The 20395-nt window shown below is 49.1% G+C and overlaps 1 protein-coding gene across 2 annotated transcripts in view; it reads left to right on the top strand.

Moving 5' to 3' along the window:
• Positions 1–20395, top strand: part of ACACA (acetyl-CoA carboxylase alpha) — a 103680-nt gene that overhangs the window by 66942 nt on the left and 16343 nt on the right. For both annotated transcript variants that reach the window (XM_066563406.1, XM_066563404.1), the window contains 9 exons: positions 194–463; positions 1482–1579; positions 2044–2164; positions 2636–2746; positions 13083–13226; positions 13331–13451; positions 15055–15151; positions 16497–16593; positions 17236–17371. In XM_066563406.1, the coding sequence (XP_066419503.1) occupies positions 194–463; positions 1482–1579; positions 2044–2164; positions 2636–2746; positions 13083–13226; positions 13331–13451; positions 15055–15151; positions 16497–16593; positions 17236–17371 (1195 nt within the window). The remainder of the gene's footprint in view (positions 1–193; positions 464–1481; positions 1580–2043; positions 2165–2635; positions 2747–13082; positions 13227–13330; positions 13452–15054; positions 15152–16496; positions 16594–17235; positions 17372–20395) is intronic.

Here is a 20395-nt window from a genome sequence, read left to right as displayed (position 1 = left end):
GGGAAGGATCAAGTGCTTCCAGCTCTGATGGGCACTGGCAGAGCCCATCAGAGCTGTTGTCATCCCCAGGAAAATATGCCAAGTCCAAGAGAATTAACCTCAAACAAGAGAAACGATCCCTGTGTGACTCCTCTCTCTCACACCTTGAGGACACAACGTTGATTTTGTGCCGTTCTCTGCTCTCGGGCTGCAGATCGGGATGGTGGCCTGGAAGATGACCCTGAAGACACCCGAGTACCCCGAGGGCCGGGACATCATCGTCATAGGCAATGACATCACCTACAAGATCGGCTCCTTCGGGCCCCAGGAGGACGTGCTGTTCCTCAGGGCCTCGGAGCTGGCCCGGGCTCAGGGCATCCCCCGCATCTACGTGGCTGCCAACAGCGGGGCCCGCATCGGGCTGGCCGAGGAGATCCGGCACATGTTCCACGTGGCCTGGGAGGACCCGGACAACCCCTACAAGGTGAGGGAGCCGCAGCAGCAAACGCTGCAGCGGCCCACAGCAGGCTTGCTTTGATAGCACCTGATTGTGTTGGCTCCCCAGACAGAGGAAGGAGTGATGGATTTGATGCTGTGCTCTTAGGAGGCTAATTTATTATTTTATGATATGATATTATATAAAGGAATACTATACTAAAGAATACAGAAAGAATACTTATAGTTTATATTAAGTATAAGAAGTTTATAATATTAATATTATATTATAATTATTATAATTATAATATTAATATTATAATATTATAATATTATAATCTTAAGAAGTATAAGTTTATATTATTTATAAGAATCCTTACAGAGGTATAAGTTTATATTTTTAACCTTACAGAAGGCTAAAAAGATAGCAATGAAAACTTGTGGCTCTTTCTAGAGTTTCGACACAGTTTGACTGTGATTGGCCAATAAGTTGAAACAATTCACATGAAACTAATGAAACAATCTCCAAACACGTTCCAACACAGCAAAACACAGGAGAAGCAATGGGAAAATATTGTTTTCCTTTTTTTTTCTGAGACTTCTCAGCTTCCCAGGAAAAGAATCCTAAGCAAAAAGATTTTTCCAGAAAATATAACTGTAACAGCACCTCTTCTAGCAGAGGTGAGGGTGAAGATTTCAGAGTGTCACGTCCAAGGTTCTCCTCAGTATTGGGTGTGGAACATTGGAAATGTCCAGTGCTAAGCTGGATGAGACTGGGAGTAACCTGGTCCTTTCTAACCCAGACTATTGCATGACAGGATTTTACCATCTCCCAGGCAGCAGGTTGGCATCTAGAAGGAGTTAGTGCTAAATATGGCACCATTCCCAGCCAAATATTGCACCATTCCCAGCTTTCACTGGCCTCAGCTGCATCTCCAATGTTCAGAGGATATTCTTATCACTCTGTGGAATTTAATTCTGTGGAAGTTTGTTTCTGGAAGGGGTTACAGGGGATGAGGAAGGGGCTACAGGTGGGACTGGGATGAATGAACTGTTCTTCCCTGCAGGGATACAAATACCTGTACCTGACTCCTCAAGACTATAAGAAAGTCAGTGCCCTGAACTCTGTTCACTGTGAGCACGTGGAGGAAAATGGAGAGTCCAGGTAGGAGTGGAAAGCTTTCTGTTCATCCTTGGGGCATGCATGGCATGTCCTCATCCTCAGCTGGGGCATTCCCTAGGGGCAGGGGATGGAGGCATGGGAGAAGGAAGTGAAGAAAAGGTGAGAGCCTTGTTGTAATCCTAATTCTTTTCCTCTTTCCCTTTGTCTGCATTCCCTTCCTTTCTTGCCCTTTTTCCTATTAGTCAGCCTGCTCCTCAGGTCCTGTGGGAATGACAGGACACTTTCCCCAGGCCTTCCTCTCCCTTGGCCTTTCCCCTTGCAGTGCTGCTCCTGTGGGAAGGTTCCATGGTGCTGCAGGATGGGCCCTGCACAGCCCTTGCCCGGGCTTCCTGCACATTTCTCCTTGGAGCCTAATGATATTTAGTCACTTTCCATTTTCTTTGTAGCAAACTGATTCAGCAAATCACTGGACCTTGTGACTCAGGGGCTGTCTGTGTCTCCCTCAGGTACAAGATAACGGATATTATCGGCAAGGAGGACGGGCTTGGAGTAGAGAACCTCAGAGCATCTGGCATGATTGCTGGAGAATCATCTTTAGCCTATGATAGTGTTATCACCATCAGCTTGGTAATCCCCCACTGCTTTCTATTCTTCAAATGTATTGTCTGTTTCAGCTAAAAATCCTGTGATGATATCCCAAGCATCCATCTGGGATCAGCCTTCTGGCTGATGGAAATGGGCTCCTGTAGGCTTTGAGCAATGCTCCTGGCACCAGTGCAGGGCTGGGTCCCCTCCACACTCAATTTAAAACACTTCAGGCATTTGGCCTCGCATTTGCTCAGTCTGAAAATTGCTGCTTGTCTTTTTTTTTTTTTTTTTTTTTAAATAAAATACATTTATGTTCAGATCCTGTGTTTTACAAAGCAACGGATTCTGGAATTTGCCAGCGAGACTAGATTTCATGGCCTTGTACTACAAACACACCTAGTTTTATCTCAATGTTTGAATCAATAGGTTGGGGCTGTGTGGAGAGACAGAAATCAATGCTGTTGCTTTTTTCTTTTTTTCCCTTTTTCCCTTTTTTCCCTTTTTTCCCAGGTGACCTGTCGGGCAATCGGGATCGGGGCCTACATCGTGCGGCTGGGCCAGAGAACCATCCAGGTGGAGAACTCCCACATCATCCTCACCGGCTGTGGGGCCCTCAACAAGGTGGGTGCCTGCATTTCAGCCCTCAGGGGCTGCTCTTGGAGTCCTGGCATGGTGTGGGTTGAAGGAGGGGAGCAGCTTTCCACACAGGCTGTGTGTGACGGTGCTCACAGGGGTCTTAGGATGAGGGAAGAGACGGGGATCTGACTCCATGTTTCAGAAGGCTTGATTTATTATTTTATGATATATATTACATTAAAACTATGCTAAAAGAATAGAAGCAAAGGTTTCATCTCAGAAGGCTGGCTAAGCTAAGAACAGAATCAGAAAGAATGATAACAAAGGCAGTGTCTCAGACTCTCTGTCCGAGCCAGCTGGGCTGTGGTTGGCCACTAATTATAAACATCTAAGATGGGCCAATCAAAGACCCACCTGTTGCATTCCACAGCAGCAGATAACCATTGTTTCCATTGTGTTCCTGAGGCCTCTCAGCTTCTCAGGAGGAAAAAACTCCTAAAGAAAGCATTTTCCATAAAAAGATGTCTGCGACAGTTGTGGGCACGGATTGAATCCCAGGCAGTGCCTTCTCCCACCCTCTGAGGGCTGTGAGGGGAACCAGGGCTGGTCACAGGGTCTGGAAGTTCCTGCTCCAAAATACATGGCCCAGAGTTCTCTGAATTCCAGGCAGCCCCAGCATTGTGTTAGCTCTGGGGAGCTTGGACACTGATTTTCCAGGCTGGGAGCGAGCTCTCCTGCTGGAAATCCCAGCTGTGGGGACAGGAGGAATAACTGGGGCTGTTACAAAGAAAACTTACAGCCTCCTCGCTGCTAAAGTGGCTCTTTTTTTTTCCCCCCACTCCAGAGGCAGATTTTTCCCCCTTGCTGCCCCAAGCCCATTAATCCCCCAGGCTGCAGGCTGGTGCAGACACAGCTCCCAGCCCACTCTGCTCCATGGCTGTCCCTGAGGGCTTTGTTTCCCTGGAGTTGGGGCTGTGCTGTGAGTGCCCTTCCCCATCGAGCAGCTTTGTTCTCAGGCACTCTCAGCACCTGGGGTGCCTGTACTCCATGGCAAGCTGTGTTTCCAGGAGTGCCTGCCTGACAATGGGAGATAAAGGAAAACAGGCTCTTGTAGAATTATTCTCCTGAATAAAGGGGGCTCTGCAGAAAATGAAGCATTGATCCTATCAACTCTAGGCTGCAGCACCCTCAGTTAGATCTCTTACACACATCACACACACCTGCATCAATGGGAGGAAAAGAGGCATTTGAAGATCCAGCCTTTAAAAAGAAATTGAGTCAGTTTAGTGCTTGCTGGAGTGCAGTGAGTTGCCTGGCTCCAGCTGTCACTTGCTGGGGCTCGGGGCCCTGCAGAGTTTCCCAGATGGCAGGGCCAGGCTGTTCAGCTCCCCCTCTCTTCCAGGTTTAACTGCACTCCCTGCCCCTGCACTCAGTGCCTGTTTGCACAGGACTCCATTAATCCCACTAAATTTTAGGCACTTGAAAATTAAGGGTATGGACTGAATTAAACACCTGACCTCTGCCAGCAGGCACAGGCAGAAGGAGCTGCTTCCTGGGAGGATTTATCCAATCCTGAGAACTCCAGTGGGCTCAGCAATCCCATGTGTCCCTTTCTGAGAATTCCAGTGTGCTCAACAATCCCATGTGTCCCTTTCCTGAGAATTCCAGTGGGCTCAGCAATCCCATGTGTCCCTTTCTGAGAATTCCAGTGTGCTCAACAATCCTGTGTGTCCCTTTCCCTCCTCCTGCTCTGCTGGGATGTTGGTATGCTTGTGTCAGCTCTGAACCTCTATCTGCCTGAAGGTGAGGGAGGAACGTGTTGAATCCTCTCCAGCTTTCACTCCTGGGTGTGTGTGATATCTGCTGCTTCAGAGGATCCTCAGTTTCCAGTCCCTGCAGTTCTGCTCAGGGCTTCCTGGAGGAATCCAGCTGCAGTTGTGTCCCAGAAGTGTGTCTGAAGCAGGGAGCTGGTGTCCAGGGCTAGCCTGCAATGTCTGAGCTCAGTCTGGCTGATCCTCTGGAGGATCTGAAACAAGCAGTGGATGCTGATCCATTGGCCATGCAGTGCCTTCAGGCTCACCCTGTGCTCCCTGAAGCCTGTTAAACACTTGTCCCTGGGATTTAGAGGGCCACTTAGAATTTTTTGGGGCCAGAGATGAGGTCAGTGCCAGCCAGGGGCCAGCTGTGCAAAGTGTCCCCTTGCAGGAGCACAGAGGCTGTTTGGCTGTGGGGTGTGGTGTGTTCCTGCTCGTTCCCAGGGCCCAGGCTCCAGAAAGGGGAGCCTGTTGTGGCTGTTCTGTGTGCAGTGGGTCAGCCTTGGTGCTGCTCATTCCCTTGGAGGAGGTGGGGAGTCAGGGCTGGCAGGGGCTGATGGCCGAAACAAAGGTGAATACATGGAAACTGCCACCTTTAGCTTCTCTTTAGGTGCCAGAGATCTGGGGCAGTTTTTCCATTGCTGGCTTTTACATCTGTGTGTTCCTAGAGGGTGCAGGACAAAGCTGACACTTCTTGTGTCTGCAAACACATCTTCAAAATGTCTCCTCTCCGCCAGCAGAACATGCAGCACAAAACTGTTCCTGCAGCAGTGGAGACAATTGGGCTTTCAGAGAGCAGGCAGGGCTTTCTGGGAAGTTGTTTAGTTTTATTTTTTTTCCCTGTGAAACGCCGGATTCTTTCTAATTTACAAAGGGAGCAGAGGGGAATGGTGACAAACATTATGTGCAGCCAGAGCTGTTGCTGGTCTTGTTCATTATCATTATGTAAAAGCAGCCTGAGGGTTTAGGTGTAGAGGGAAAGGTCCAGCTGCCAAAGCCAGGGGTGACCTCTAACTCAGATGGTGAGCTCAAGGTCGGTGTCCCTTGGAGCTGCAGCTCCTGGTGGCTTCTGGGCTTGGCTCCTGACGTGCTGCTGGTGAGCACAGGGCACATCCTGGGGACACAGCTGGGTTAGAGCACCCTGCAGCCCTTCCCTGGCAGGGAGCACGCCAGGGCTGGGCAGGGTTCCATGGTGTAGCTTTGTCCCCATGGCCAGGTGAAGGTGCCATGCCCCAGGTGCCAGCACAGGGCACACGGGGCCGTGTTTCAGCTGGCCCCTTTTGTCTCCCCAGTGCATTTCAGCAGGGGGTGGATGGAGGGGTGGAAATGCCATTTCCCTGCTCGGGGTGAGCGTGTGCCGCGCCTGTGCCGAGCCCGCTGACCCCCCTGCAAATTGAAATAATGATAATGCGCGTCTCCTGACTGCATCAAAGTATCAGCACATCAAAAGCCAGGAGGCATGAAATGCAAATGATAAAGTGAAAGCAGATGGATTGTGCATGATCGCCTGATGCCCAATGAATTTTAAAAGATGCTGGTTCACATGGGGAGAGGGGCTGAAATAAACACGTTATCCCTGCAATTTTTTCCTTTTTTTTTTCTCTCTCTTTTTTTTTTTTTTTTTTGTTCTTGCTGCTCACTCCTGACAATATTTTTTCACACTTCAGCGAGCAGCCACTCCATCTCCCTCCCTCCCTTCCCTCTCTTTCTCTCCCTCTCTCTCTGTCGCTGTCTCTACCTCACACACGTCTCGGGTCATGTCGCCGCAGCTCCGGTGGAAATAATAAGATATAAACCACGAGGTTGTTATTTGCATAGAAATAGCATGGAGCCCCAGGCAGCATGGGAGAAGGACACAGAGATCATTTGTCTAAAATTTTAATGAAAACTTTTGCTGAGGCAGAGATTTTTTTAATTTTTTTTTTTAAACTTCCCTTGCCTCCCCCTTTTTCTACCCCCAAACCTTCCTCCTCTTCTTCCTCCCTCCCTCCCTTCCCTCGTGACAACCTGAGCACGGGGTGATTTCAGACCTGATGTGCTGTGCCCTGCACCAGCACCTCCATTTCTCTGGCTTTTCTTTTTGATGGAAGTCAGACCAAAGAGCCTGGCATTCCCCATTCCTGCACTGCTCATGTGCTTCAAGCTTCCAGGGCTGTGTTCCATTTCAGCCCTCCCAAGGATGTTCCAGAGTCTGCTGCTGACCTATTTTTAATCAGTTTGCTCCTCCTTGTCTTTTGTGTTTAAAAGAAATCCCGTCTTGGAGGCTGTTGTGTTAATGGAAACAAATAGTGGCTTTCAGTCACATTTTCCCTGCAGATGGGTGTTCTAGGCTTTTCCTAAGGGAAGCCAGGTTCAGCTGAGACTTTCAGGAACTGCTCCTAGCAGGATTCCCATCAGTTTGCTATGCAGATGTTCAGCCAGGCTCTGAGACAGTTCATTTTGTGATGGTGATGAAGAGCTGCCCCAAAGCTGTCAGAGGTGACAGAATTCTGACCAGCACTGCTTTGTTTCCCTCCTGTTTTAGCTTTATTTTCCCCCAAACTCTCTGGTCTTGGCTTGCCCTATGCTGCCCATGGTTTGCTCAGAGCACCAAGGGTGAGCTGGACAAACCCCACCTGCCAGGAGTCTGCAGGGAGCATCAGGGGTCAGGAACTGAAAATAAAATAGGAAACATTCAAGGCAGAGTTCAGCACTTTGGGTTTCATTTCCCTGCCTGGTCATGGGGTGACACTTTTGACCAGAATGGGTCAAAAAGAAGAGGTGTTGTTTGGTCTTGTTGGATTGCTTTGCACGAGGCCAGAGGAGAATATCTTTGTGGTTTTGATTCAGTCCTGAATTGTGCTGCAGAACTTTTTGGATGCTCTGGGATTCACAGAACAGGATGAGACAATAGGTCAGGGCTGCTCAGGGGGCTGTGCCCATGTGAGAGAGGTCTGGGCAGCTCTCAGGCTCCCTGGAGGAGCTCAGGGAGGAACAGGAGGCTCACACAGGCTGGGGAGTGATTGCCAACAGTAATATTTACCCTTCAACTTCACAATCTGCAAAAATAAATAAAAGCCCTGTGAGCCTGATGCTGGTTGGGGTTTGTACTGTGGAAAGCTCTTTTTTTTTGAGATTCAAGGCAGGGATAGCTCAGTATCTGCTCAAGATGACTCCAGTCCTGGGATTAGATCAAAGCAATCATGTGAGAGCAATCATGTGAGTTAGAACAGCAAGTGCCAGCCCTGTCATTCAAAGGAGCATTATAATTATTAATGCATGATATGAATCATTCTGTAGTGGCACAGCAGGACTGTTGGAAGATCTGTATGGGTGCAGGGTGTTGGAGAATGCTAAGCAAGGAGGGCTGGGAAGTGTCAACCAGAAGTGAACACTCACCAGCATCGAGGGTTGGTTCCTTGTCTGGAGGCTGGGGCTGCCCAAGGTTATCCCAGTCCTGGGGAGCAGGACAGGCCCCCCTGCCCTGCCTGGGGGTGCTGAGCACAAGGCTGGGCTCAGGGGGGAGGTTGTGGTCTCCAGCTCCCAGAGCTGCCAGAGCCATGGAGCTGTCCCTGATGGGGGTCACCATGGCCCAGACCCAGCAAATTCAAAATTCAGGCTCATTCCTTTCTTTGCTGCCACGAGAGGCTTGAGGTGCTGCAGGGTGTGGCTGTGGCACTGCTGGTGACACACAGGGCTGGTGGCACTGCTGGTGACACACAGGTCCTTGCTCTATCCATCCAAGCAGGATGGATGCCTGGCCTCAGTGCAGATAAACAACCACCACCCTCCGTGGCTGCATTTTTGTTTTAATTGCCTTTCTTTAAGTGGTGATATCTGTGTATTGTTCCCATTAGAGACAATTTACGTTCCAGGCATGCCATTATCAGTCCCTTGGTGTTTGCTTAGGGAGGAAAGTCTAATAGATTTCTGTTGACTTTTTTAATTCTCCCTCCTTCTATCATTTTTAATACAGATCTTGCTCAGTTTATCTGTGTGGTGGGGGCTCTGTGTGTGTTAAATTCTGCTGAACAGGAGTTTACCATGGTGGCCCATCTTCTGCCTGTCCAAAGCTCTTCCCCAGCACTGTGTCCCAGCTCCTGGGGATCCTGCAGGCTGTGTTCTCACTGGAGCATTAACTCTGCTCCCTCATGTTCCACAGGAGCTGAACTTACCAAAAATATCCCAGAATTTTTGGTCCAGACCATCCCTCCTGGGCTGTCCCCAGGGGGACATTGGGGTGACCAGCCTGGGGTGTTTCCTGTAGAAATTCCCTGTGATTCTGGACACATGGTGGGAACTGCAGGAACAGCACTGGAGAACTGGAGCGTTTCTCATGACTGAACCTAAACTCAGACTGCAAAGTGAGCAGAGTTTCAGTGTCCTGGTGCAAAGGTCCCTGCACTGCAGCCTGTGCCCCAGGGATCTCTGAGTAACAGGGTCCAGAAGGTTCTCTGAGGTCCAGAAGGTGACAGAGGAAATGACCAAGATCTTTACGTTGGAGACAACCATCAATATTGTTTATGGGGTTCATATCTAGATTAGGGAACCCCTGGCTGAGACAGGTGGGATTTATGGGCGTTGGCACCATGCAGAAGAGGGGCTGTAATTTTAGTTTGCAAAGTCTATTGAGTCCTTTTGATTTAGCACTGACTGAGGGAGTGACCTTGAGCAAAACACACGCAGGGAGAGGAGAGAGGGGCACGAGGGTTTTGACAAGACATTTTTCATTTGGAAATGCCACTTCACTGAATCTGGAGCTCTTCAGGAAAAAGTATCAGTTTGGATGAGCTCCTCCTTAGGAATTTTTTGGGTCGAAGGAAAAGTTGTTCAGTTTTTATTTCCCAGCTGATTTTCTTCCTAAATTAATTTTTATTTTTAATACGTACAGCAAATATTTTAGAGGTCATTTGGAGCCTGTCTGATCTCAAGTTTGTAGTTCAGCTCTCAAGATTGCAAAGCCTGATTTTTCTGCTGCAACCCAGAAGTTTTCCCAAATCCTCCTCAGTAACCTCAAGGTGGGAAAACCTTCCCACCGAAATTGTGTGATGCTGCAGACAGACAGACAGACAGACAGACAGACAGAACCTCCTGTGTGTGAGACCAGCTGTGGAGCTCTGCTCCCTGGGTATCTGTGAGGAGGGTTGGGCTCTCCAGGCAGGAGCTGCAGGTCCATGGGCACCTGGCTGCTCCTTGCCCTGCTCCCTGCCAGGTGAGGTGCAGTTGCTTTTTTGCCCCTTCCCCCTCTGATCTCACCAAGTGGAAGCAGGGAAAGACTCCACCAGCAGGACCTGCCCGTGGATTTGCAGTCAGGAGCCATCCCCAATAACCATCAGGCTGTCAGCTCCCCACCTCCCCCCAGCTCCCACCTCCCCCATCACTCACCAAAGGGAAAAAAGAGCCGGAGCTGCAGCTTGAAATATATCATGCAATAGTGTATCATGAATTTCTTGTGAATCACATTGGAGAAGCAGGTTTATTTATTTCCGAGACTCTAAATCAATACAAAGTAGGTCTCTTAGTTCTGAAGCTGGGATGGAGTGGGAAAAAATGAGCCCATTGTACTCTTAAAACTTTGGGGAAAGGAGATGACAGCTATATAATTCCATTTACCAGGCACTAGGGGCTTTAATGTGAAGGTGACAGGGAGCTCTTTGTGCATTTAGAGCACCATATCTTCTAAATAAAAGATCTGTAGACTTGATAGTGGAGTATAGCTCTGCCTTTAATAATCTCCAAGCATTAGACCGAGCCAATCTGTTCCCAAGTCAGAAGGGTCCCCCACCGCACGCTCGTAAATTCCGAGTGCAGGAACTGCACAGAGCCAGGGATTAGCAGTGCTGGAAGGGCAGAGAGGAGCTGTCTGTGCTCCCACTGCCAGGCACGGGGCTGTGCATTCTGTGCTCAGCTGGGCTCTCTTCCCTCTTGCTGCTTTTCCCCCTCTAATGCATGATCCGTGCGGGGGAAGAGCTGGAAATGAGCACTGAGCTCTGTCGAGGCTTGACTGCACATAATAGCAGTCAGGTCTGAAGTTCCTGCATTGTGTTCCTACGTTTTTTTTCTGATGAGACATTCATTCCCATCATTTCTGCCTGTTTATGAAAAATAGGCTATTTATAGGACGTGCATATGCCTCTTCTGCTTCGTGTTCCTGGCAGACAATATAAATTGTGGGAAGGGAATTGCAATTATTGGAATTATTTGGATAAAAATCTGGCACTTATATTTGATATGAAGACATGATATGCTTGGAATAATAACAGCACTTATGTTACATAATGATTCCCATTCAAGCCCTCCAAGCTGTCATGTTCTCAGATCTTTCATCCTGGGTGAAACAGATGAACCAGCCCAGCCTTCAGCCAGCCCAGCTTTGCAGGGAAAGTCCCAACTCTCCAGCAGTCCAGGTTCTGAGAGGAGAAAGCAGCTGCTCAGCGAGGGTTGGAGTGCTGGAAAATTATTAATATGCACGTGATGGGCCTATGAGCCTGTTGAGGACCATCCTTCAGAGGCTGTTGGAATCCTGGCTCTGCTTGTGCTTGCCAAAAGATCCTCTGAAATAACAAGAAATGTGCTTTCCTAATGGGTTTTTTGAAGATGAGACGAACTCAGTGTTGGCAACGCTGCCCAAGTACTTTGGAATGTTTTGGAAGCCTTCTCCAAGGGAACAAATGGCAGCACAAGAGGAAATGGCCTCAGGCTCTGCCAGGGGAGGTTCAGGTTGGGCATGAGGAAGAATTCCTTCATGGGAAGAGTTTAAGGTCCCAGCCAGACCATTCTGGGGTTCCATGATCCTCCATACCCCCCCGAGTGCCCAGTGCCAGGCTGGGGATGGAGCAGCCCAGGCTGGGCTCTGTGGCCCAGGGCAGTGTCCCCTCTCACCCGCTCCCTCTCCTCACCTGTGCACGTCCAGCTCATCCCAATCCCAGCTCAAGCTCTCCTCAGAGCAGCTTCTCCCTGCAGCTGGGCACCCTCTGCCCCAGCTCCCTCCTGCTCTGGGATCTCCCTCTGCCCCAGGCTCTGCTGGAAGGGCTGCAGCACTCGGAGGAGGAGCTGTGTGTTTATCTGCATCTCCAAAAAGGGATTTAAGGGTGAGAGCAGTGGTATATTAGGCTGTTTCATTGCCTGTCAGCAGTGCTAAACCTGAGCTGTCTGCAGTGTCTCCAGATAAGCAGGAGCAGAGGCCCATTTTGCATGTACATGCGTTTGCATTAGTTCAGAGAGGGGGAGTTTAAATCCTCTTTATTTTTATTTTCCTCTGTGGGAAGCGTTTAGCTAGGCTTGTGCCTGGCATCTGGAGGCCTGGGCTTTTCTTATCCTTGAACCTAAATCTGTGCTGCTGTCTTCTCTACCATGGCTTTGCTTGGTACTGATTTTGTTAGAGGAGGAGGAGGAGGAGAAAGGTGTTGGAGCTCAGAAGGGAGACCCAGGAACATCCCTGTGCTAAAACACACCCTGAATTCTGTATTTGGACGTTAGGTTTGTGACATCTGTGCCTCGGTTTCTCCTGCACATAAACCTTGGCTGGCATCTGCCAGCTCCTCCGTCCCCAGAATGAGCTGTGCTGGGTGTTTGGGGGAGGCCAGGCTGGTGCTGTGTGTTTGAGGGGGTTTTTAAGATCCAAATGAAGCAGGTGTGTAATGTCCTCTGTCTGTTAGAAAGACTCAACCCATAAAAATAACAAACGGCGTGTATTTGCTGGAATGTCAAAGTTATGAGTTTATTTTGTAATGATGTGCTCCTGCCTTCATGAGGTAAACTGGCCGTGGCAGAGGTGTTATTAGTAATATGGAGTCAGTGGAGCAGAAAGCCAAGTGACCGAGAGATCAGTGTATCAGTCAGGGAGAGGGCAAATGGGAAGAGACAGCAGGAGAATGAGAAAAGAGCTGTGCTGCCCAGGCTCAGATTAGAGATGGAGCTGTGCAAGAGAATGAGGAGCCCCAGCCTGCTTCTGGCCAGCCTCTCCAAGGAGCTGCTGGGCCTTTGTTTTCTTTTTTTTTTTTTCTTCCCCCAGTTATACATTTAAATACATCCACCCACAGTTTTCCTGGAGCAGTTTGGGATTAGTGAGCTGAGCTGGGCTCAGCGCTCAGGGACTTTGGTCACACTGCTGCTTGGGGAGGGCGAGGGGGAAAACGGCCTCAGTTTCCCCACTGGTATCATTCCCCTTGAGGATCACAGAATCCAGAATGGTTTGGGCAGGGAGGAACCTTAAAGATCCAATTCCACCCCCCTGGCATGGGCAGGGACACCTTCCATTATCCCAGACTGCTCCAAGCCCGTGCAGCCTGGCCTTGGACACTTCCAGGGACCCACAGCTTCTCTGGGCACCCTGTGCCAGGGCCTCCCCTGGGAAAATTCCTTCCCAATATCCCACCCACCCCTGCCCTCTGTTCACTGGGCATCATGTTCAGCAGCTCTTACCTGCACACAGGGCTTGGGAGGCTGTGTTGGGAGAGGTTTGCTCCATCCTTTCCATTTCCAGGTGATGCTGAGGTGCTGCAGGGCTGGGTCTGTGTGTGCCTGCTTGGCCAGCACCTCCTGCTCACATCCCAGCACTGATGGCTTTCCCATTTCTCTTCCCCCAGGTGCTTGGACGGGAAGTTTACACCTCCAACAACCAGCTGGGAGGGATCCAGATCATGCACAACAACGGGGTGACACATGACACTGTGTGTGATGACTTTGAAGGGGTCTACACCATTCTGCAGTGGCTTTCCTACATGCCAAAGGTAATTCCTGGGCCTGCCAGGTCCGAGGTGCCGCTGTTTGCTGTGTTTGCAGGGTTTTGGGAAAGGGGCTCTCACTTCCTTCTGTGTTTCCCTTTTTCCCTTAGAATATCCACAGCCCTGTGCCCATCCTGAAAGCCAAGGATCCCATAGACAGAACCATTGACTTTGTTCCCACCAAGACCCCCTACGACCCTCGCTGGATGCTGGCTGGACGCCCCAACCCAAGTAAGGCCAGGACAGGCAGCAACTCACCTTGTTTTCAGGCTGTTTGCCAGATGTCTGCTACCCAAATATATTTCAGATTCTGTAAAATAATTAGTTCTGAGCAATATGGATAGAGTATATAAATATTTGCATCTAATAATATTATCAATAATATTATTTATAAACAATATCCAAAAGTAGCATGTAAATCCTGAGTGCTCAAGGACACCATACTTTTACAGATGATCTATTTACTGGGAATAGGCACTTCTATGGATTTCTTTTTATGAATTAGGGGAAAGTCCATCCACAGAGGGTCTGTTAAAGGAATCACAATATTCCTGCAGATCTTGGAGAGTTGTTGTATGGGCACCACTGGGGTTGTGCAGCCTGATGTAGGTACAAGCTGCAAACTGGGTGACCATTACTCCTGCTGTTATTAATGAGTTTGGGGGGCTAAAATGAGATTTGTGATAAACTAAGTTTTCTGCTTTTGGATAATATTTTTTCATCATCTCTCAAGCAATTCATCCAGCTGTCCGGGCGCCGCAAATGCCGGCTTCCAAATCGAGTGACTTCAGATTTTAATTTAGTGGAAGCGTTAAGGAAAGCAGATGATTCCCTGTGATAAGTTAAAGCAGATATCTCCTAGGTGAAAAGTTAAAGCCATTTATTAGAGGAGATATTGCCGTGATATTCTTCAAACTGACGCCCGACACGAGGCCAGAATCTCAACGATCAGCTCCGGGCTCGCGATAAAGAGATAATTCTGAAATGGATGGTCACATTTTACAGTGGGGCCACAGAGGCAAGGAATGTAGAACACAGTAATTACAAGTTTGGGCTTGATAAAACACTCTCCATCCTGTTTAAGTCAGCAGAGGTTAGCGTGCTCGGATCTCCACTTTTTAATTGGTTTTGGACTTGGGTTTGCAGAAGCAGAGGTGTTTGTTCAGAGGGAAGAGTTCCTCGGGAGCTCTGTGCCAGGGGGTGAAGCTGGGAGGGATTTGGGGTTTTGGGGGGATTTTTTTGTGGGTTACTTTTATGCAGAGCTTCCCAAAACCCCAGTGCACAGCAGCTGCCCCACAGAACTGTGATTTCTGTAAGTGACTCAAAAATATCATTGAAATTTTTGTGTTTAGTTCCTGGGTTTCTGCAGCATTCCTTCTTTCAAAGAGAGATTAGGCAGGATCAAGAGAAGAATATGAGATAAGTTTTAAAATAGAAATAGATGTGTTGAAAACCATCTTTAATGACTTTACTGCCTTTTGACAAATGTTTGTAGTCTTGAAAAAAGCAGAGTTATTTATTTAAAAGCACGGGAAGTCCCTCTGCTCTCCGAACCCCATCGTTTAACAATAAATGATGCTTTTGCTGATAAATTGCTGTCTTTATGCAGACTAGGAAATGAAATAAGACATGATGGCTGAAGGCAGACAAATGCTCAGCTGTCTAATGTTCCCTTGTATTGTCATCTATTTAAAATTAAATAAATAAAAAGACAGTGCCATGTTCTGCAGCTGGCATTTTTAAGCAAGTTTGATTTGTTGCTTTGATATTCTGTTTTCTTTCTTCCCTCTCTCCTTCCTCCTTTGATTTTTCCCTTTTTTTCCCTTCCCTTTAGATCAGAAAGGGCAGTGGCTGAGTGGCTTCTTCGACCATGGCTCGTTCATGGAGATCATGCAGCCCTGGGCACAGACAGTGGTGGTGGGGAGAGCAAGGTAAGTTTTGAGGTGTGTTTAAAGCAATTGTAGAAATCAAGTTTGGGTTATGCTTTGCATTTCTCTAGAACACAACATTCCTGTGATTATTTCGTTCTCTCTCTGTGTGTGTGTATATATATGTATATATAATAGAAGGAGTTGGAAAGAAAGGGATGAGATGACCTTTAAGGTCCCTTCCAACCCATTCCATGGCTCTATAATTCTATAATTTAAAGGCTTCCAGGCTAAGCAGTGTGCCAGGGGTGGAAATCAATGATTTGGCAAAGCCAGAAGCTCTCTGTCCATGCTCAGCTTCACTTGCAGTTCCTTTCTTCTGACAAATTCCGAGTGGCTTTGGACTCTCACACAGCAGGGATATATAACACAAATGAAACAGATTCCTTTCAAAAGCAGTGGCACTTTGAAAAAAACAAATATGAATGTATTCTTCTGGGATTGTTACTGTAAGTGCTGCCAAAACTCATCTCTTGTATGTATGTTTGGAATATGTGTGCTGTTGGCTGTAAATTGTCTTTTATTATTCTATGGCAACTTGTCCAGGGACACACTATAAAACAAGATGTAGCATCTTCATGTGCTAGCCTGATAAAATTTATATGAAGTATTATGGAAAACAGAAGTTGTTTTGAGCTGTTTTCAAGTTCAATAAATAACTGTAATACTTGGATAAAGATGTTCTTTATTAGGTCACATGGGCCCTAATACAGAAGTTATAAGTTACCGATTTAGGACGGCTCCTGCAATTACGGGGTTCCAGCAGACTCTTCATCACAGGGAATGGGAATATTTCAGCCCCTCGGTGCACATGGGCCCTGCCTCTGCCCTGTTTGTGGGAAATCAGCTTGGGCTGGCTGGGGAGGGAGAGGGGGCTCTGCTGGGACTGTCCTGGCAGCGTGGCTTCCATGGCTTTTGTGTGCAGCAGGGCTGGCTGCCCTGGGAGGCAGAGCTGGGCATCCCCCTGGTGCCTGCACTCCTGCCCATCCCCTGCAGATCTGGGGAAAACACAGGAATTGTTTAAAGCCCTTCCCAACCCCTTCTGGGATTCTCTGATTTTTCATGCTCAAATCCACCGGTACCAAAATCTGGGTGATGGCATGTGAAGGGTGGTGGATACACAGATTTACCACTCAAAATCTGGGTGTGGTTTATTCTCTTTGACTTTTAGAGAGGGATGTGCTCATCTTTGGAATAGATTTTGCTTTGGGGGCTGTGACCTCTCTGGAACTCTCCAGCCTCAACTCTTCAAAAGGCCCCAACTCTGCTCCTGTTCCTTGTCTCCCCTGGGTGTTTGGCTGTGTAAAAAAAGCAGGAGTGGGAATTTCAGTGTCTCACCTGTTTGCAGGCTGGGAGGAATACCTGTAGGAGTGGTTGCTGTGGAAACGAGGACGGTGGAGCTCAGCATTCCTGCTGATCCTGCAAACCTGGACTCAGAGGCCAAGGTGGGTGGGCTGTGTGCCCCTGTCCCTGTGTGTCCCCTGCACATGTCCCTGTCCAGTGGGGTTCCCTCCTTTCCCCAGGTGTGGTACCCATTCCTGGGGAGCTGGCAGTGCCTGGACTCTGCTGTGTGACCATTCCTACCTTCCTAACCTCCAGGAATTCCCAGATTCCCTGCAGTCCTGCTTCCCTCAGGACTCAGGGAGGGGCAGGGATCAGGGATCAGAGCTCAGGAGATGTGACAAGTAAAAATCCCTTCCCTGCTCTCCTGCTGTGTCTGCAGTGCTCCATGACCTCCCTGCTCTGACATTTTGCTGTTCCCCTGCCTGGTTTCACAGCCCTGGCCCTGCTTCATCTCTCCAGGGCTTTCTCCTCTCCATGTCCTTTTCTTTCTCTTCTCCTTACAGCATCACAGTGTCAGGCTGTCCATACTCTCTTTTCTTAGCTGAATTATTGGGAATGCTGCTGTTGAAGTTGGTGACAAAAGGATTGTCCCGATTTTCCCATGGCCAGGCAGATCCCACACATTTCACCTGCCGTGTTCCTCGTTGTTTATCCCACATCACAGCTCCTGATGGTTTTTCTGTGTTTTAACTCTTACATTAATGTGCTTCAAGGGCCTGACAGCGGATTTTTCTTCCCACCAGATAATCCAGCAGGCTGGGCAGGTGTGGTTCCCTGACTCTGCCTTCAAAACAGCCCAGGCAATCAAGGACTTCAACAGGGAAGGGCTGCCCCTGATGGTCTTTGCCAACTGGAGAGGCTTCTCTGGGGGAATGAAAGGTAAGCAGCACTTTGGAGCTGTCCTGGGGGTGGTTTGGGCTCTGTCTTGGCTGCTCAGGGCACCACAGAGTGCTGCTTGAAACGTGGTGAAGTGCCAAGGATGTGAGGTTGATAGTGTAAAATGTGAAGTGAAAGATTGGATCAGGAGCCTCTTACCTGTGTGAGGGAGGTTACAGGAGCTCTCAGGGTGGCAGAGGCTGCTGGGCTCTGCTGGCTCCTCAGCTGGGCACAAGGCAGAGCCTTTGGGTTTGCAGAGGCAAAGGTGAGAAGTGGCAGAAGAGGGCAAAATTCTTCCCTCTGGAAAACACCCCTTGCCTGTGAGGGTGGATTCTGCTCCGTCTGCTGCTGCTGCACCCTCTACATGAGCTGCTTTCCCAGCCACACAACTCACTGGGAAGTTGTTGATGTAATTTTAGCTTATTTATATACCTTATTTAGTCCTTAAACATTGTTTTACCTCAAAATGTCATGTCTGGCCTTGCTGGGTTCCTCAGAAACTGCATTTGAGCTTTGGGGTTGTGTGGAACAGGCAGCACGAGGATGTTAATATTTCTATTGCATATCCCAAGTCATTCCAGGCAGCTGGCAGCAGGAGGAGGGAAGGACAGAGCCACTGCAGTTTGCACCTTGCTCCTTGCATTTTCCAGCCTCCTGCTTGCTGCTGGTGTCTCCTGACACTCTCGGGGTCCCTTGGGGAGTTGTTTGCAGTTTTGGTTTCAGTGCTGGCTGGGGATTATGCAGGGAGGGAAAATAAACAATTATGCCACCCCTCAGTGCACACAAACACACTGCCAGGAGCCGACTGCACTGTGGGTAAAATGACTCCAAAATTGTGTGTAATGAGTAGGAAAAGATTAGAGACAGCTCTTGCTATGCTGAAAATTGACATTAGTGAAGGGGGAGGAAAAGAAAAAAAAAAAAAAAACAGGGAAAAAAATTAAACCCCCTCTTTCCTAGCCAGCCAGGGAGGTCTAATTCCTGCTGCAAAAGAAATAAATAAATAACCCTAAATAAAGGCAGCTCGTGGTGTGGTGCTGTCCCCAACGAGCTCTCTCCGTGGCCAGAAGGCTCCTGAGCATAATGCAGAATGAAATGCTGAAAAGCTGGCTGCAATATTGTGCTGGAGGAGCCATTTGGCAGGGCTTGATTTGGGCTTCACTTGGGCGAGGCGGCGCTGACCCACGGCCGGGAGACACCGAGCGTGAAATTCCCTGGAAATCAGCACCAGGGTCCTGCCTGCCCCAGGGGGCTGAGCACAGGCAAACCCCCCCACAGGGAGCCCTGATCCCCCGGGGGGAGCTCGGGTTTCACTGCTCCCTTCTGCCCGGGACTGAGCCTAAACAGCGATCGAAGAAAGGGAAAAGAGACAGAAAAGCAGAGTGAAGAGGCTGGGCTGGGTGGTGGTGCTGGGTTGTGGGGCTGCATGCTGGATTCTGGGGCTGGATTCTGGGTTGTGGGGCTGGATGCTGGATTCTGGGGCTGGATTCTGTGTTGTGGGGCTGGATTCTGGGTTATGGGGCTGGATGCTGGATTCTGGGGCTGGATTCTGGGTTGTGGGGCTGGATTCTGGGTGTGGGGCTGGGTGCTGGGTTGTGGGATTGATGGGGTGGGTTGATGGGGTGTCTTGGCCAGTGTTTTCTCCAGGTCCCCTCTGCTGTTCCAGGCAGGCTGCTGGGATCTGCTCCAGCTCCAGAGGGGCAGGGAGGGCTCTGGGTGCCAGGATTTACCCGCACAGGGAGGTGGGGACACCTGCAGCAGGCTGTGTGTCCCTGTGGGGTGGGCACATCTGGGTGTCTCCAGCCCCAGGAGCAGCAGCAGCTCCACCAGCCTTGGGGAAGAGTTGGGTGTGCAGAGGCAGCCAGCACTTGGTTCTGTTTAATGACAAATATTGGGGTTTAATCAGTTCTTTCCTCAGGAGGCCGGGGCTGCTGGGGCATTCCCAGAGGGAGCAGAGCCAGGCAGGGGGAGTTCACACTCCTGCCAGGCTGAGCCCAAAGGATCCACGGGCACAGAAAGGACCCCAAAGGATGCACGGGCACAGAAAGGACCCCAAAGGATCCTCAGGCACAGAAAGGACCCCAAAGGATGCACGGGCACAGAAAGGATCCCAAAAGATCCTCAGGCACAGAAAGGATCCCAAAAGATGCACAGGCACAGAAAGGATCCCAAAGGATCCACGGGCACAGAAAGGATCCCAAAGGATGCACAGGGACAGAAAGGATCCCAAAAGATCCATGGGCACAGAAAGGATCCAGAGGGATCCATGGGCACAGAAAGGATCCAGAGGGATCCATGGGCACAGAAAGGATCCCAAAGGATGCCCAGGCACAGAAAGGATCCCAAAAGATGCACAGGCACAGAAAGGATCCCAAAGGATCCACAGGGACAGAAAGGATCCCAAAGGATCCACGGGCACAGAAAGTATCCCAAAGGATGCCCAGGCACAGAAAGGATCCCAAAGGATGCATGGGCACAAAAAGGATCCCAAAGGATCCACAGGCACAGAAAGGATCCAGAGGGATCCATGGGCACAGAAAGGATCCAGAGGGATCCATGGGCACAGAAAGGATCCCAAAGGATGCCCAGGCACAGAAAGGATCCCAAAAGATCCACAGGCACAGAAATGCTCCCCTGACCACCTGCTGGAAAATGAAATCCCTTCCTGATCACACCTGGGAAATCTGAGGGAGGTTTGGAGCTCTGAGAAAGCACCAGGTTCCCCCAATTCCTCTGCCTCTCCTCCCTCTGCCCTGTTCAAACAATTAGTGCTGCTCTTCTCTGCACTTCACCTGAGTAAAATATACACCCGTGGCAGGAGTGAAAAATGTATTGCTAATTACACAATTATATTATTATGTAGCACTAGTAAAAAATGTCTAGTAAAGAATTAATTCAGTTAAAATAATTTGAATCAAGCAATTATTTTCTTAACACTAGAATTAGCTGAAAGTACTTCAAGTGGTTTATTACTAGCACTACATAATAAAATAATTGTATAATTAGTAATAAATTTGTCACCCCTTT

This window comes from Molothrus aeneus, chromosome 20, assembly GCF_037042795.1.
Source record: "Molothrus aeneus isolate 106 chromosome 20, BPBGC_Maene_1.0, whole genome shotgun sequence".
Taxonomy (NCBI): domain Eukaryota; kingdom Metazoa; phylum Chordata; class Aves; order Passeriformes; family Icteridae; genus Molothrus; species Molothrus aeneus.
This window is presented reverse-complemented; position numbering and strand designations above follow the sequence as displayed.